The 18,895-nt window shown below is 37.0% G+C and overlaps 1 protein-coding gene across 2 annotated transcripts in view; it reads right to left on the bottom strand.

The window, feature by feature from the left end:
- The window catches only part of STARD9 (StAR related lipid transfer domain containing 9), a 94,904-nt gene that overhangs the window by 22,786 nt on the left and 53,223 nt on the right, over nt 1-18,895 (bottom strand). The window contains exons 16-22 of one of the 2 annotated variants that reach the window (XM_030948810.1): nt 18,248-18,427; nt 14,432-14,483; nt 13,419-13,556; nt 12,504-12,586; nt 11,375-11,478; nt 9,183-9,230; nt 1,940-2,130 (exon numbers count right to left, since the gene is read on the bottom strand). In XM_030948810.1, the coding sequence (XP_030804670.1) occupies nt 1,940-2,130; nt 9,183-9,230; nt 11,375-11,478; nt 12,504-12,586; nt 13,419-13,556; nt 14,432-14,483; nt 18,248-18,427 (796 nt within the window). The remainder of the gene's footprint in view (nt 1-1,939; nt 2,131-9,182; nt 9,231-11,374; nt 11,479-12,503; nt 12,587-13,418; nt 13,557-14,431; nt 14,484-18,247; nt 18,428-18,895) is intronic. The other variant, XM_030948811.1, reaches the window with a different exon arrangement.

Genomic DNA, 18,895 nt, shown 5'->3' with positions numbered 1-18,895 from the left:
GTGTATTTTTCACAGAATTACCACTCTACTCCACAAAAAGAATTAGATTCTCTGCTTCCGTTAATGACCCCTACAGTTCATAAATGACAAACGCGTTCACACACCAAGTGACTAACCTAATTTGATTACAAAATATGGTACCTCTGCTTACACACTAAGTCTTCTCTAAATATTCAGAGCCTGATCTTTGCAGTCAGTGAGGATGCAGTAGAGAACAGAACCAGGCTGATTTCTTTTAAACCTTAGATACTAGAATACTTTTATTCCATGCAAGGGATGGATGTGCTTAGAGGTTTTTCAGAGCACACCAGCTTCAATCTGAGCTATGATGAACTGTAACAAAAGAAGACATTATTGAGATCACTGTGACCAGGTTGTATCTGATGGCTTGAACCTGTTCTATTAATGAAGCAGATCTTTTATGCTGCTATAAAAGTATACATATTCAGCTCTCAAACCAAACAAAAAAATAATCACCATTGCTGAACAAGCAACATAAAAGTTTCAGGCCAGGTTCCTTTACAAGTGGAGCACTCTCAAAGAACCGAAGTTTCCCAAAACACTGCTCTCTTACTAGCAGCAATTTTTTTTGGCTGAGCTTACTTTCAATGTGCAGTCCTTTACTAAATAAGCAATGTTTCATTGCTTATTCAGGGATGTAGGAATTAAGAGATATTTAAGTTTGATGTGATGAATGAGGGCTTCCTGCAGCTCTGCGCAGCTGAGCTGCAAGAGAGGAATTTGGGGCTCTGGAATTTTCCCTAGTGCGAGACCATTAGTGCAGAAACATTGTAGGTATCACTTGCTTGATGAATACTGATCTTCTTAAACACACTTCATTAGTGATCCCCACCACAATGAGTCTCCTGTCCTGCTTATACTGGCAGCTCTGCAAAGAGCACATGCACAGAGGTAGGAATTCTAATGCTATGGTAACTTTGTAGATAAAAGGGAAGCATTTTTGTCATTATGTTAGTTAATTTTTCTTAATAACATTTTTAGTTTTGACATAGAAAGCTTTTTTTCTCAGCTTTGTTTCTGGATGTGTTCTCTTTAGCATGATTAGCAAGCAGAATATTTGGCAGATCAGTTTCCCTGCAAGAGAGCCGCAAGCTTAAGATGCTGATTAATCTCTGCTCAAAAACTTGCCTCTGTCAGGAGCTGAGCCACAGAGGGCATAGAAAAGGTGAAGAACTTTGGTGGATTGCCAAGTAAAGAATTGTATTTGGCTGGCAAAAACTACCTGTCTGGCTAAGCTTTGCATGAACACAGTGAAAACAGCAGAACTGGAGGGAGGCAGAGAACAAGTCTACAGAGCCACAAAATAAATATTTTGGGGAAGCTCTCCAGATTTTCTGTACTATCTACATATTCTTCTGCTATATCCCATTAAAACAATTTCCTTTTAATCTCTTCATTGTGGCTGGCAAAATTAAAAGTTAGCTGGCTGCATAAGTTTTGGTCTGAGACCTTGCCAAAAATTCATGGAATTTTTCTTCTTCCAGGCTCAAACAGCAGATTTTGCCAGGTGGGAATGACACCTTTGTATAGGCACCCTTTGCCTATCAAGAAACCTAGATCAAATAGATTAGAAGACATCAGAACCACAGCTGTAGGGAGGCAGGATTGGAGTCAGGCTGGGAGAGGAGGCTCAGAGTCACAGGGGGGTAGCTGGTGCTGTCCCTCCCAGCAGTGCTAATGACCTGCAGTGCTAATTAAACAGTGCTGCTGGAGCACTGTGAAGGAGACCCGGCAGCTCTGTTAATTAAAGCTCAGTAACTGTTCTCAAGGGAAAGGCAATTGGAGGAGAAATCCAGTAATTAGCCATAATAAAAGTTCCACTCATTTAAAAAAGCTTCACTAGCACAAAAAATGTTGAGAGGATGAAAGTATGCAGTAATGGAAGGGAGTTGAAGCAGGGGAACAGGCAGGTACTCACTTTCTTGGATTTGCTGGTTGATGAGTGCTTGGTCATTTTCTAGTTCCTGCTCTGCTTTGATCTGTCCTCTCAGAATCTGCTGCTTTAAATCCTCAACATAGATCTGCTGTCGTTGAATTTGTTTTCTGTGGAAAGCTTCTTGGTCTCTCAGTTTCTGCTTGTACTCTTCATGCACAGCATCTATTTCTCTGCTGTTAGAAATGTTGACAGTGAATTTAAACCAGAAACAAATATTATTTGTAATAAAACCAGTCATCTTACTAAAGAAAGACAACGTTCAAGATGTTGTTTAGTTCAATAAGGGTGCATTATGACAAAAACTCATAGTTGTGCATATGCATGTCACAGCAGGCTGCAACCCTGTAAGTGTCATAAATGCCAGAAAACATGAAGAAAACATGAAAGCTCTAGTAGTGAAGCAGGTAATTCCATTGCCAGAAAGATAACAGCAAAAAGAATTTTTAAAAGTATTGTCATTTTTTATTCTGCTGTATTCTTCCATAGATGAAACTGGGGAGGGGGTTGTTTTCAAATTATAAAATTTTATTACCACTATATAAGATACTTGTCATCTAAGTACTACAAAGTGCCTTTACAGAAATGGCCAACATTCTTTGTTTTCAGACCAAAAACTCCAACCTAGAAATATTTACAGGCATTGTCAAGATTACACCAACAGTCTCTGGCAGTGCCAACAAAAGACCTTGATCACCCAAATCTTTGTTGGATGCAAGAACTATATCAGGTTACTGCTTCTATATTTGGAGCAGAATTGGGATCAGAAAAGGAATAGCCTGTGAAAAACTGCTTTATAATCTTCTCTAAGATGTCCGGATTCTGACTGTGTGCCAAAATTTTACACACGCAGAACAACAATCAAAAGTATCTCAGAAGTATCAGAACAACAACAGAACAACAACAGAACAACAATCAGAAGTGTCTCTTCTTACCATAAGGCATTATAATACTCAAGATACCTTAGCCCTCTGAAAGGAATATATATTCTGCTTCTCCACATGCTACCATCAAGAAATTATTGACATTCAAGTTAGATTATATCTAAAGGTGGTATATCATCTTTGCCTGCTAAACACTGCATTAGTATATATAACCTCAGAAAATCAAACCTTTGAGTCTTGAAAAAAATGTTTTAATTACATTTTAATAAGAAATTAAATAATGTATTCATTATATTTCTAAAGCAATAAAAGACAACAAAATTCTAAAGAGTCTCTAAAGGTTAAAAAAACTCAAAAAATATAATTTCAAAGGAAATCTTTGGAAATATCCTGTAGTTTGTAAAACCACTACGAATACAAGGTCATCTGTATGAAAAGAGTGTTTGACCTTTGCTACACAGGAATAATTTAACATCTCAAATTAGAACCGTAAGCATGTGTTCAAAGCAGCCATTTCTACAGCAAAAACTTGATTTTGTGTGATAGTTTAGCAGAAAGAACAGACGAAATAATTGTGCAGTGAAAATCTACAAGTCTCCTGGAGTACCTTTACATGGTACACGCACTGCACTTCATAAGAAGTAGGAGGAAGGTCTCAGTACTTTAAAAAAGCTTTAAGATTTTCAATAATTTATAATATTACTATGAATCTTGCTCACACGAGAAGAACAGAATTCTGTTTTAATGTTTATGTAAATGTAATGCTGAGAGTAACTGAGAGAGAATATCTTCTGTTCAGTCATCTGTCATGGTGCAAACAGCACAAACTTTGCTACTGCCATCTGCTAAGTGGTTTGTATCTATTTGTCACCCACACAAACAAATTGTAAGAACATGCAGGTCCAAGATCTCTTTGTCCTTGGCTTGTCTCCAAAGATGCCAGTACCCTGTGATTTGTAATTTTTTTGCTCTCAGATAAACTTTAATTGATCCCCAGGAAATAGAAGTGGGATGCCTCATTTCCCATTCAGCTGAAGTAGGTTTGAATTGACACCTCCCTGCAGCACCAAAACGCTCCTGTGGCGATTACAAACCTCCAGTGTTCAGGTGTTTGTAACACCACCAGCCGCAGGGGGTCAAACTCAGAGGTTAAAGAGAGACTGGTTCACTAAAGAAGAACCACTTTCCAAGCACAGTATTGAATCTGAAGTTTCTTGTTAGGTAAAGCTCCCAAGGTTTCAGTAATAAAAGGTTTCAGTGGTAACTCTCAGGGAGGCTTGCCCTAAGCACAGCTTTGAGATTGCCTTCCATATTTTCTAATGGAGCAGCCATGTAACCTGGAGGTTAAAGTACTGATCTGGGACAAAACACTTCTGATTTTGGAGCAGTTACATGACTTCTGTGCTTTCACATCCTTGGCCTGCACAAGATCCTCAGGATGAGGAGTGCCTCTGGATGCTTATGCACCAAACCTAACAGCCTCTCTGCAGAATCTGGTGATGAGATAGTTTTTACTAACAGACACATGAAAGCTCTGGTTCCTCTGGTGGTAGGAAAGTTGAAAAATGTGAATCTAAATTTGTCACTGGCCTCACATGACCTTGGGCAAGTTGCTTAGTTTGAGACACGTGTGAAAGAAGCAAAGTAGATTCATCCAAGAGAAGTGATAGGGATCCATTAGCATTATCAAACATCAGAAAATCAAATATCAGAAGCGCTGATTTCTACTAATTTATCTTTGTTAGCATCATTCTGCGTGAATCTGAGGAAACTGAGTAAGTCATTGCCAGCAGACTGAAAAGAAGCATGATACTAAAACAGTAGTGAAAGAATTTTTGTTCTGCAACTGTTTACTAAAACTAGATAAATTCCTCTGATAAAATGTCTCTCATTCTTCCTAACCATGACTTTTAGCTCTCAGCCAATCTTCCCATAAAATTGACTTACTAGATTTCAAACTGCTTACAAACTGAAATCCAGAACATTCAAGTAAATGATACAACTCGGAGCTGTGTTTCGATCCAAAGACCTAACAATGCCCTCAGGGGTGGTTAGGTAACATCTGCTTACAGTTGTGAGAGGGTCACAAGCTTTTCCTATACTTCCCAACCTTGCTGAAACCACACCCCACCCCCACATGATAAAGGAACAGAGAATTAGCAATACAAACAATGCACGTGGCAGAGAGCTGTTTGCTCTCAGCAGCACTAGCATATTCCCTCACGTGTGTAGTAATGGCTTTTTGCTGAACCAACATGAAATTGTGAGATCCTTTCCAACAGCCCTGTGTGTTTGCACTGAGAGCAGAACACAAGGCAGGCCAAACTGATGGTATTAATCACAGCTCCCTATTGTGACTACACCCAGAAAGGCAGAGTCCAGAAGAGCAGACATACTCCACTTTAACCCTTGGAAAAACTAACACAGCACAGCAACCACTGCAGCATTCTTTCTGCTTTTGTTCAGGTGATGTAGCTAGTTGGTACAACTCTCCCCCTGTAAGGTTAAAGTCTCTGTAACAAAATACTGTTGTTCCAGGTACATATACAAATTGCAGTTCTGCTGTTATTTCAGTGTCTCTGCTTCATTTCCTAATTTCTAGTAGTACAAAGCAAAAATCAGGCAGAGCAGTAAAGCCAGGTCTGAATACAGAGACTGAACATTAAACAGCTTTTTATGAAGCTGCTTCTTACAGACAGCTTTCTGGAGTGGAACAAAAAGATAATGAAAATCCATGCAGAGCCACTTACATAATACACAAATGCAAGAGGATGTTTTCCCTCTGGCTGTGAAATACTGGCTGTGAGAGCAGAATTACTGGCTAGTTTGGGATACAGATCTCTCTCTCACAGAAACTGCTGAAACCAAGAACATGAAGTCAGAACGCTCCCTTTCTACCTTTGAACATGCTATGTCATGTCAGCACACTTCTGGTTTGTGGAAATAGCATGATAAACTAAACTAAAAAATGACATGACAATGGCCCAGAAAGAAAATAACAGATTCACACACACTTCATAGCTAAATAATCTAATAAGCAATTCAAAGAACAGTCAGTTTGTGTCATATAGGTTTGAATGACTAAACTAAACCAAGTATCAATCCAGTTAACATAGGAATTTAGCTAGATTTTGTAATAAGTAGGAGAGATCACAAATTTTTTATCTAAAACATCTTAAATCATATATACTAAATTTAGACATGAAACACTGGAATGCTATGAGATATAGGAAAAAAGCCCAGCATGCTGTTGCTCATATGCCTGCTTTTCCATACAAGCAATCTGCACTCAGTACAGTTCTAGCAGGAATTAAAATAGCCTCAGGAGAAACATAAGAGAAACAGCTTCATTTCTGTAGGTATCAAGACATACATGAAGTCTTGGTTTCCCAGGACCAGCATACTCTAGCATACAGCATACTAAAAAAAACAATTCTGCAGAGAATTTTGTAAAAGCATGCAGATTTCTGGGTGTATCAAATGCAGCAAGAAGTGTTAACAGCTACCCCCTCCTCCAAGTAAACCACTAAAAGCTGCAAGTAAAATGACAACAAAAAGACACCCAACCATAAGCTAAAGATAATCACAAATTACTGAGAAAACATTAACATGATACCGATTCTGCTGTGTTGCTTTTCCATCTCATTTTTCTCTCCAACGTTTGCACAATGCACGCTAAATGAACCCTCTGTAAATCCACATCTTTTTCCAGCCGGTTTTGTTGTCAGCTCTCTGGGATCCTATTGTGCAATTCTCCTCCCCTCTTCCCCAAACACTTCTGCTGCTGATGCAGAGGCTGGTGGCTGCTACAGCATAATGCAGCTTCCAGTAACTATGGCAGCAATAGCTCTGAATACCTGCTGCAACAAAATCCTAAGGCTCAAATAGAGAAACTACAGTGAAAAATAATTACTTGTGGTAAAAGCTGAAATTCACCAGTTTTCTCAAAGAAAACATCAGTCAAGTTAGCATCCCCATCTTTTCGACTGCCTAGTGTTCAAGTCCTATTTGTCTTTCACAAATTATTTTTCCCAAGGGAAAAGGAGTTAAAAATAAAGCAGAAAAAAAGATGTTGGCAAGGCATTTTGTGCCCTTGCAAACCCCACACTGAGAGCAGTCACAAGTTAGAGCTACAAGCCTAACCACTAATGCACATCTCCACCACTGCTCCCACCTTCTCCAGCTCCATCCTCCCCCTCTTGCCGCGTCCAATCCGGAGCCCTTCCCGCAGGGGCTCAGAGCAGCAGCAGCAGCAGCAGCAGCAGGCACCACGCACAGGCACAGGATCTAAATCTGCTGCTGCTTCACACAGGGGCCAAACCTCTCCCTCCTCTTCCCTAAAGCAAAGGGAAGAGCAACAAAGGAGATACAAAGACCTTGTGTTGTCACCCCCTTCAGCCTCCTGAAGGGATGCCACTCACAGAATTCAACCCAAAAGTTGGGGAGTGGTGGGCAGGAGGTGGGAGCCAGAAATCAGTCAAAATGGCCAGCAGAGTCAGAAACCTATAGAAATAAGGGATCTTTGGAAATCTATACATACAGTAATCCCCTTCACAGAAGTTACCATCAAGTGAAGTACCATTTAGATTTCTGATTAACTGGTTTGCTTAGAGAAAAAGCACACTGTTCTGTTTCATATGTAATTTTTTTAGCCTTTCTATGCAAAACCTCTTTTTCTTTGCCAAAGTCCCCAAAATAAAAGTAAAGCAATGACTTATTTAAGGCACCCCTTTAAATACATCTCTAAAACAGACCTCTTTTTGGCCAAGAGTCATAGGCACAAGACACAGCACACTCTCCAATAAAGACCAATGCTGCCTCTTTAAACTCCAGTTTGTTAACATAGGTTTTCCCTTCACATTGTCAGTTATATACAGAATTAGTTAGCTACCCTGCTAATCCCCTACACACAATTCTGCTGTAAATCATAGAGTTGCTGTAACTGACAGTGCATTTCTCTGTGAAACAGAATATTTGAGGTATCTTTTAAGAGATGCAAAAGTTTTCTTTAACCTTTTTGGGTTTTTTTGGTAGAGCATTTTGAAATTCTCAAATGAAAGCTGTTAGTGAGAACTCAGAATATTTTACAAATGGTAGTAGGACAAGTTAACTATGCCACATTAGAATAATAAATATGTTTGTTATGCTGTATCGAATTCCTCCCCCTGTCCCCCAGTTTAACAATGTTGGTATTTTCAAGGAAAATGAGTTTAAGCACGTTCCAAGCACCTAAATAATTCAGTGTACTGCTATACCACTGAACTCTAATGGAAAAACTCCTATAGGTGTTTTTCTGAAACCAGCAAGACAATAAAATCAGAGTTTTTATTTGTATGCTGTATGTTATTAATGCAATGGCAGGAGAAAGACCTTTATTATCTACTTATTTGTGGTGATGCTGTAATATGATGACTGACGCCATTCACAAGCCCTGTGTGTTTGCTGGCTGACAGCAAACATCAGAAATTTGCCATGCTGGGGCTATTATGAGTAGGGTGTATGAACAAGAAACCAAATTAGAGTATAATGACTCACAATGCCTGACGTTTTAATATTTGTGTGCAGTGGTAGAAAATAGTTTTTCCTCTCATTTCTCTAAATATTTAATGTACAATTAAAGGTTGAACTGGTAATTCAACCCATAAAAGGCAGATGAGAAAAATATCACCATACTGACAGCATGGGAGATAAGTCTCCTATCATTAATAATCATTACTGTAATACATATATTGACATGATCTGAAATAAAAAATCCAGAAGAAAGTAAAGTACCATCAGATCCTGATGAAAAAGATACTTAAACCCATGGAAACTCAACAATTTCTGAATTACTTCTGTTTGCAGCTGCTGTGCTCCTTTGCATGAATGAACCACATTCTATGCCAGGAATTATTTCTCATTTTTTACTTTCCCCTAAAGCGATTTTATTCTCATGAGAAGACAACCAAATTTATCCAAGCAATTTTCAAAATACTAATGAGCATTCCCAGTACCTACTATTGGCACAAAATCTAATACATTTAGGGTTCTTATATGCTGGAAATTGGTGGCAAATTCAGAGTAAGCCTCACTCTATTAATGGTTTTTAAATGCATTCTATACATGCAACAAAGATGCAAACCATCTGCACAAGATCTCACATGAATAAAGATCATGGTTGCAGAGCCTTGTCTGTAATTCATCTTCATGTACAGATTCTTGTTCCAATATGATAAAATACTTTGAATTAAAGCTTAAAGTGTTAGCTTCCATCCCTTCTGGGGGAAATCAGTATAGCACAGGAGAAAGGCAAAACTAAAGGTGCCAAAAATTTCAGCATGATTTAGACACATTAATAGTCTTACCTTGGTTCAAGAGAGCATTTGTTTTCTTCACAGTTTCTACATTTTTGACTGCAAAAATAAAAATAGGAAATCATAAATATTTGGAAAAAAGGCAAGAAAACTTCACTGAAGCCTATAGCACACAATGTTACTGTAATTTTCAGTAGAGGAAGATGCAGATTTCTAGCAGCTGGGATAGCACCAAGAACTTTTAAGTGAGAGGGAGAACAAGACACATACAGCTTTACCTGGTCTTCTATTTTCCTCTAAGCATTTCTTACTGACAGAGACAAGACCCTGCATTAGGGTGGACTTTTCTACTGCTGATCAAATAAACACTCCCTGTAGTCCACTTAGTCCTGCATTATGGTTTGCAAAGTATCTCACACACACCTCTTAGTACTTGACATAGACTTTTCTTCATGAGACACCACATATATAATTACATTCTTATAATATCAATCTTAGGCTAGATGTCTCAACCATAACCCTCTCCATGAACAAAACTTGTTGTCTGTACAGAAATACAGGCTCACAGGTTACTGCAAAGCAAGGCTGAGTGGATCAATTCAGTTTACCTATGTCAACTAACTATTCAAAAGGACAGTAGGACCACTGGATTACTTCAGGTGAAAAAACAGCTATTATAAGATGTAGTTTACAATCATTCCTGTAAGAAATGGACATTGATAAAACCTAAGCAAATCAATACCATAACATTTTTCTTTACTGAAGTAACCATCTGAAATCCTGTAGGTAAGCATGAGAGTAATTTTAAGCAATGTAATATGCTTGTAATATCCTGTTCAAGAGATTAAAAAATTGTTCATCACAAACATGTCTTCTATCTGAACATGGTTGGGAAAAAAAAATCAATCAGAAATGTTCTGCAGTTTTGTCAGGCTAAAAAGGGAAAACCAAGGATAAATTTGGGATAAACTGTTCATAATGCTTCTGGATTTCTTCAGTTTTTTCTAGATTCATCCAAAAAACTTGTGACAAGAGCTCCACAACTAATGTTTTTAACAACATAAAGAGCACCTTGGTGTGCACTTTTAAAGGTCATTAGACAAAACCTTAATTTTAAAATTATTTATAATTTCTCCTAAGAAAAAAATGCAATGATGTGTAAAATGTTCTTCAGTAAAGAAACAAAATGAAGTAATGTTTTGTATAGGCAGGTATCACTGCAGCAAATGAAAAGCAAATGCAGAGATTAGATACCTTAAAGAGAACATATAAAAACACACTGTCTAAAGTGGAAAGCAAGCCACTTGATAAGAAACATGAAGAATATTTAAAACAGAGATAATATTTTATGCTCATAAAAATGAGATTAAATACTTCCTCTAGAAAGAGATAAAAGATTCCCAGTATGTTACCACACCAAAAACACTAGCAAGAAGCAGAACCACCAGCAGATATGAATGAGAAGATGGCTGTTTCTTGCCTTTAACAGGTTAATTGAATGGGCCAGGCTGAGAGGCATTAAAAAAGAAAAAGAACACAGTTATATTTAATTTAGTAATATTCTATTTTCAATGTTATGCACTGAAACACATAATTCATTTTCCTGATACATATTAATCACTGTCTTCATCACACCAATTCTTTCCATTTCATAAAGTCTCTGCTACAAAAGCAAACACTAAACAATGAGTATGATCAGCTCTTCAACACTTTGAAAGCAGTATATGCCTTATTTACTGTTCAGTTAAAAAAAAAAACAAGCAAGGAATTGCATTGGCTTTCTGAGATGAAGGGCTCAATGAGGACTTGAACTAAAGGGAATTTATGAACAAACCTTCTACTTTCCTCAACAAATTAGCAGTGAAAGTAACAATTGCCTTGGCTAAATCATACCCTGAAAAGGCCATTCTGTGCATTGAAGCAATAATATTGTAAAAATTACAGATTAGCTGTAAAGCAAATGTCCAAGTGAACTGAATTAAGGCTGACAGTCGCATCTGAGGTACTTTCTTAATTGAGCATCAATAAATGATTTTGCAGGTTTGTTGCTTGTATATCTTAATGTTCTATATTAGTCAGCTGGCCAATGTATTTTCTCTGATTTTTTTATTTGACTACCTAAAAATGTGGTGGGACTTACTCTGTATACACCTTTCCTTTGTCTGAACCAAAATCTTTTGTCAGACATCATCCCAAAAGAGAAATTGCTTGTTCAGTTGCTTTTTTCTCAGTTTTAAACTTACTTGTAGAGAGAAGAAAGGATATAGTGTGGAGAATTGATGCAACTTCCATCCAAATTGAGCCAGTCCAAAGCTCCATAACTCATAGTGGGTGGGGTTTCATTAACCTACAGAAAGCACACCACATAGGACAGGAATTAAAAAAAAAATCACAGCAACCAAGGAAGCTCCAAGGTATCATTAGTACTGTCATTGTTAAGTACTGTGTGCAAGCCTGCATAGTACCTCCCATGTGAGTTTATAATCTCACACTTCTGCTTAGTCTTTGATAATTAGCAAAATTACTAAGTGTTTGTTACTGAGTACATCTCTATTTGCAGCTCTATTTGAATGTGCTGCATGTTTCATTAATCAAGAAACTAAGAATGAAAACAAACAGAAGTTAAGCCCCTTCTCTCAAAGGGAGTACAGAAGGATGGAAGAGTGGAAAGCAGAAAATAGTAACAAATGAAAATCCATTTTAAAAGGTAGACTCTTGCCAATAGCAGTTGATAATATGGTTAATTCCTAAATGAGAAAATTTCTATTTTTTAAGTTAGGTTTTTTAGTTACATTTGTCAGTAATTTTAAGAATTACCTCATTTCTTAAACATTATTGAACTAGCCAACCAAATAATATCTTACAGTGATTAGTGCGTAAGTTTAACATACCAAGAAATATTTTGTCTATTCCTGATGTATGAAACAATTAACTGCTTCCAGAGTTAACGACACTTAAATACTTAATCCCATAAATTTTTGATTTCTTCTAGTATACTTTATTCAAGACAGTGAAATGATAAAGAAGGAAGATAACTCAGAAAATTATCAGATGTGGAAAGATTCTTAACTGGTCTTTTCACTGCAGCATTCTGCCTTTTTGTTTCAATCCTACTGTAGTCATGACTAGAAATAGGAAACACTAAATTATTCAAGGGATCTGCATCATCTTTTGCTAAGCACATCTGAAGGAAGTGCTGGTGTCCTCCCACAAGAGGTTTAGTGTCATTACAGGCCATTAGATGGAGGAAATGAAGCAAGTGAATACGATGATGAGATGAAATATTATCTTTATCAAGCTGGCTTTTAAGAAGAAGAAAAATAGGAAAAGAAAGAAAAAAATATAGTAGAGAAAAACAGTTTTAGAACTTACTGATCTTCTTAGTCTTAAGAATGCAGCTTCTGCTGGGTGATTGAATCTAAACTTATGAGATTTGCCAAGAACAACAAGGGCCCCTGTGAAAACAAAATAATTAGACATTTACAGAGACATAATTCATCAAACTACTATAGAATGGTAGGTTAAAAAAAATCTGACCAATTGCTTTCTGTAAATCACAGAACAGAGAACTATTTTAAGAATTTGTCACTATGGAATGGCAGAGTTATGAATCTGTAATGACAGCACCCAAGCAAACTAATCTTGGAGATCTGTACAGAGTAAACATAACTGTAAATTCCCCGTTCATATTAAAAGCCAGTATGACTTCATGCCAAAACCATAACCAACGCACTGCTGAAAACTTGTTTTTACACTATATCTTTAAGACTGCTTACACTATAACTTTGAGATCACTGCAAGGTCCCAGGAGCTGGACTGTTACTTCAAGGAACCTGAAAGCGTGGAAGCCTGATCCATTTAATCTGAATTCATTCATCATAGTCTGTGACTTAGTGGCTACCAGCCTCCACCTAATTACATTATGAAAAAGCTGGAGGTTGTTTCAACCATATTGTATAATTGCCAAAAAACCCTTTCAGTGATCAGCTGGCTTAGAGTCAGTCTCCACTATTTTCCACAATAAAGCCTCTAACTGCATGTCTTCCCTTTTCAGAAACCACATACTACTGTTGCCAAAAGGAGACAGAATATTGTCACCAATGTTTTAATTTTACTTCTATGGGGTACCTAATTTATTTAGCCATAGATCAAACCTTGTGGAGCTGGCAGCAGACTGAGAGACATCTTTCATTGATTTGCTCAAGTTCCATAAATTATAGACCTAAACTGCAGTGATATGGTGACCATAATGCAGGGTTCATTTTTCCCAGAAAGCACAAATCTTGCCTTGTGACAGACGGCAGGACCCAGCCACCTCACAGCCATTGACGGAGCAGCGCGCGCCGGGGCCCGGCCGCAGGGTCACGATGCCGCCGTGGTTCTCTATCGAACAGTGATTCCTTTCAATCCACTGCCCCTGCAAAACTGCAACATAGACATCATCTCACCTGCGAAACGGCTTGGGGTGGCCCTGCTGTCCTCAGACTACCACAAACTGTTTGACACTATGCATACTTCATACCCCAGAGAAACATAGCATGTGCAAAACAAGGAGATTAAATACTGCTAATTAATACCTAATCACAGAAAAAACTTACTGTTGAAACTCACTATTGAAACTAGTGATATTGTTTCTGTATTTCTGATACTGGAAAACTACATATCACTTTCTGATCTGTGAGCTGATGTGCAAATTCTTCTGTTATGTTGAATTTTCTTAATGCCATATATTATAATTTACTAATCTTTTGGCAGAAAATAATCAAACATAATCAAGCTTAGCAGAACTTAACCAAAGCTGGAATCCTGCAAATTTAAAAGTTTCCATTCTCTTTCATAGTATCTAGCTCCTGAGATTGACTGCAAAAATTAAAAGCAGAAATTAAATTAAGTAAGACATTCAAAATAATTTGGACTTTATATCTAAAATATTCTGTACAAGTAGAGTTGAAAAGCATTTTCAATGTCTCATGATCACTTGTGCCCCTAGTTTAGGACAGAATGTCTGAGAATTTGGATGTAAGATGTAGATAGTTTTAAACTCTAGTGTCGCATTTCACAAGCAGGAAGAAAATTCTGAAGAGATCTCAATTTGGTCAAATCCAGTGACTTTTTGACCTTTTAAACAAAAAATAATCACATATTTTAGCAAACATTAATAATGAGTGTCTTCTACTTAACTTCTTCAATAAAGACAGCTGACAAAAAGAAACACTACCTGTCTGTTACACATGACAAATGCACACCTCTTGATCTGACCTGAGCATATAGCAAAATAAGTTGCAATATCATTCTCTTACCAATGTCTTGATCTTGGTCTGAGTCACTTCTTCCAATTTTGGTTGTTCCTTCCTAAAACAAGAAAAGAACTAATTTAAAAGTTGGTTACAGGAAAAACATACTATATATACTACTTAAAAAAGCTTTGGTACATCATTTTAGCAAACACTTGAAATAAATTGCCTCTGAATGACTGCATTGCTAGAAGTGAATGCTGTGTACTGGTAAGATATCAGCCCACTGTCCCCCTTAGCATTGCATTTACTTTCCATCCTGCAGCTATGTCAGCTTCTATGGCTCCAGCAGATAAAGTAACCCTTAGTGGATGACATTTGGACTGTCCTTGAGACAAGTATTTTGGATATGAACATGTATCCTGATGCTTTGCACCTTCACAGTGAGACTTGGTGATTGCAGATATGAGGTCATTATTTTAATAAAGAAAGAAGCTGCAAAATGATGATTCAATTAACCAGGCTTTTCAAATTTAAAGGTAACAGAATTCCTAATTTGTAAGGGCACTTTGTCATAGATTATGAACTATTCAATCTAACTCATAAAGAAGAACTTTTTTCTGAAACTTAAATGACATCTATGAAGTCCTCCTGGTGCTTATGGTATATAGGCAAATTCCCAAACCTGAAGATTCAGTAATTTCAATTAAAAAACTGCCTAGAAACAAGTGTCTCCAGAACAAGAAGATTTTAACTATATTATGGGTCAGAGATGGAAGTGAGACGGTAGTTTTATGGTTGCCTGCAAATACCAGTAAAAAAGAGTTGTTTAAATAATAACAAAAGAAAAAAAAAACACCTGCCAAAAAAAGCAATTAATTCAATTAATTTACTATCTGTCTATTACTTTCCATTTCCAGTTCTATATTTTTCCTTAGGAAAAAAAGCAAGATAATTTCCTAATTCTAAAGAGACACTGTAATTGCTTTTGGTAAAGTGATTGGTAAATGCACTCAAAAATAACTTTAGTGGCAAGCCTTTAAGTTTTATTAAAATCAATTATGGACAGTAAACAATGTAATTTTGTATTCAAATTAGAACAAATTAAATATACTCTCTGCTCCAAGTGTATTGTAAAGCCTGAATTTAAAGATCAAGCACAAAGTAGTAATTGGAAGCCTGAAAACTGGGAAAACAGAAGCTGTGCACTACTTCAAGGTGCCCCAGTTCTGGGTAATTATGGGTAAATCACGGGGGTTTGTGCACTGGGCAGAAAGGGAATGGTTATTGCAAAGCTCCTCACAGAGCTCCGCTGTCTGAGCCAACCAACAGATCTCTGCTGAGACTTTATTTGCTGGAGAGGCTGAAGGCTGGACTGTGCCTCTGCTTTGAAGCAATCACCAAGTTACATGTCATTTTAATGTTCAGCAGACTCAAAATATCCACCTGGGTTGGCTGCTACTTCTAGAAAACTTGTGGTCCATATGGCCTTTGACTCGTGTCAATCAAGTGAATTAGCAACATGTATTTTATACAGAGAGAAGTAAATCAACTCCTAAAAGTTCTCTTTATCAATTATCTTCTTCACTATCAATTATCTTCTTCTTTGGCAATGAAGTAATTATTGTAATTCCAAAAGAAACTTTTTCCAAGTTGCTGAACTAACTCTCTTGTAATACAATGTAATTAAGAAAAGTGTATTACAGCAGTATTGGTTCAGGAAATTCACAACAGTATCCCAGTCAGTGGAGTGATTCTGGTTAAGTTTAAATCCAACTAAAAATTGCAGGTAAAACCAAGGGTACAGATACAATACAAGCAAACCAACTCAACTTGAGAAAACAAAGAAATAACCATCTCCCAGGACCATGATGATTTAATTTTAAAAATGCTATTATTGAGCTAAAATTGTAATATTTATACTTTCCTAATTTAATATTGAGTGTTCCACCTGAAAAAGGGAAAGATGTTTCAGATGAAACAACTGCACAACCTGACCTGAGTACACCCCAGCGCATCTTCACATCCCTTGAAGTGTCTTTACATTGTTACCTCTTCTGGCAGTTCCTCATGACTAGGGGTAGAATTCCTAAGGTACATTACAGAACTATAAGAGTAGGATTATTTTGCCCCTTCATTTCTGGAAGTACTCCAACTCTCAAAAAAGGCTATGAAGTACACCTTTTACTGAAACAATAAACAAACTGCATATTTTTAGGCTATGCAAAAAAGGTCAGCTAAATCACAGGAAAGCATACATCCTTTATTAATGAAAGGCAGGTAATTAAGCATAGGCACAGCATCGGTTAGTGCAATTAATGCTATGAAATATCAGGGGAGTAAATGAGTAACACAATATTTATTTTGCATGATCTGGAAACTGCTGCTGTGACCTCTCTCTAGAAGTACGAGGTAAAGAGTTGTTATACAGTGAAGCCTTGGTTTGTAAGGAACCACTAATGTTTTACCTTCTTGCTGTTCAGATGAAGGTAACAGACACCAGAGACTAAAAGATGTAAAGCACAAAGAAAAGAAAAGGCAGCATCTAGAAGTAAAGAAAGAAGGAACAAAGATGTTAGTGTGACAGAGTCGTGAATGACTTCAGAAGGTGACACTTCAAACCATGTTATGACATTAAAATGAATATATTTAAATTAGGTGTTATCAAAATTAGTGTGGGGAAGTATTTGCTCTTTCCCCAATAGCACATAATAGAAAAAACATTTAAGTAGTAGCAGTTGCTTTCAATAAATATTTATTGTTAATGTAGGGTTGAGTAGTTGAAGTTGCATGTTGATCAGCACGGGACAAAAATACTTGGTCCCTAATAATTACTTTCTGTTGTACAATTCTTACAATTGTACAATTGTACAATTGTCCCTTACAATTTCTTTCTGTTGGCATGAGAAAAATCAGTTAAGTTTCTCTTTCAACATGATAGAAGAACAGCAAGATTTCTGTTTTAACTACTGTCATTTTTAAGAGGAATAAAAAAATCCTGTGTCCCTAAACTGTTAATTACCGCAAAATCTAGATAAAGATTTTTTATTGGTAGACAGATACATGATTTTTAACTGTATTTTACATATGTTTTGGCAATGAGCGCACACATGTAGAAGTACCCATCCAACATGCCTTTCACATTAAGCAGCATCAACATTTCATTAATTTCCATTCATTTAAACAACATTAAAAATGTTGACGTCTGGCCTAGCACTAGCTGTATCAAAACCCAAAAAACCCCTAAAACCATCTGACCCAGCCATGCACATCATATGCCATAATGTTCAGTAACGTACATACAATGTACGTTAGCAAAAATCTTAGCAAAAATCTTGCCTTAAATTAGCAGCTACAGAACACAACAATATCTATGAGGCCAGGATTTCTACGTGATCTTCAAAAATAGCCAATCCAGCAGTATCACAAGTAACTGGTATCTATGTGGCAGATCGCTCATAGGGTTAAAAGCAAGGTATAGTCATTGCCAAAGTGAGCTTTTGTTTCTTAAACCTTACTTTTATCTATACATATACAAATGCATAATAAAATTTGGACCAGTGTGTCTGGAATACTTTAAGCACCATCCTTTGTGTTTCCACATATATGGACACATAACTGCCCTCATGCTCTGTGGACTAATTTAAATATTTTGCTTTGCTTGTAATATAATTCAGATACTTTGCACATGCATTCATAAGGGGTCAAATTATATTAATATATGAATTCTTCTCCATTTCCAATTATTTTCTGCTTTTCTCCCCCATTATGTCTTGTGATCTGCAACCTTCATATTTTGATAGCTGTTGCTGTAATGTCACCCTCACCACTCTCCATTTCCAAAGAAGAAAATATTTTCAAATTAAAGTGACCATATCTCACCCTGAGATGGTATAGCACCACTCCTGTGCTGAGGATATCATCATCCATAGCCATTAGATGAGGTAAATTAGAATCTATTGTTACTCCAGCTTTTTCTTTGTTGATGTCCACACTGTATTCTTCCATGATGGCTTTTCTGTCTGTCCACTTAATTGTCCAGTCTTTGGTCAATTGCTCAATCTTAAAGAATAGAAGAGAGAACTGTTTCATTACTAAGCAGGCTAGTTTTTCTTTTTGATCACGCTAACAAATTATTTTGCCTGTCTTTGGGCAAAACCTAGAGTCTGCAAAACCTTTCCAGGTTAGCAGTGATCAAATCCTCTCAGTAATTTTGGTAAGTGTACAATAATTTCATTTGACTAAATTGGAGTTTATGTTAGAAGGGAGAGACTGTGTATAATGGATTGCTGTGATATATTGAGACAGCTTTCAAACAAGAGGCAGATTGTGCAGGCTTAGTGATGCACAATGGACTGTGTCCCATTAAAGACATGAGACTTTTGTCACAAACTGGTGGAGCACACTCAACATTAATTAAGGACAGCAGTTTCCTGCATCTGCAGAGCAAAAAGGAAAGGATTAAGACAAAACAGTTTTTACTGTAGTTTCACAACTACAGCAATGCTATCCCCCACGCCTAGAGAGAGA

This window comes from Camarhynchus parvulus, chromosome 5 (genome assembly GCF_901933205.1).
Source record: "Camarhynchus parvulus chromosome 5, STF_HiC, whole genome shotgun sequence".
Taxonomy (NCBI): Eukaryota; Metazoa; Chordata; class Aves; order Passeriformes; family Thraupidae; genus Camarhynchus; species Camarhynchus parvulus.
This window is presented reverse-complemented; position numbering and strand designations above follow the sequence as displayed.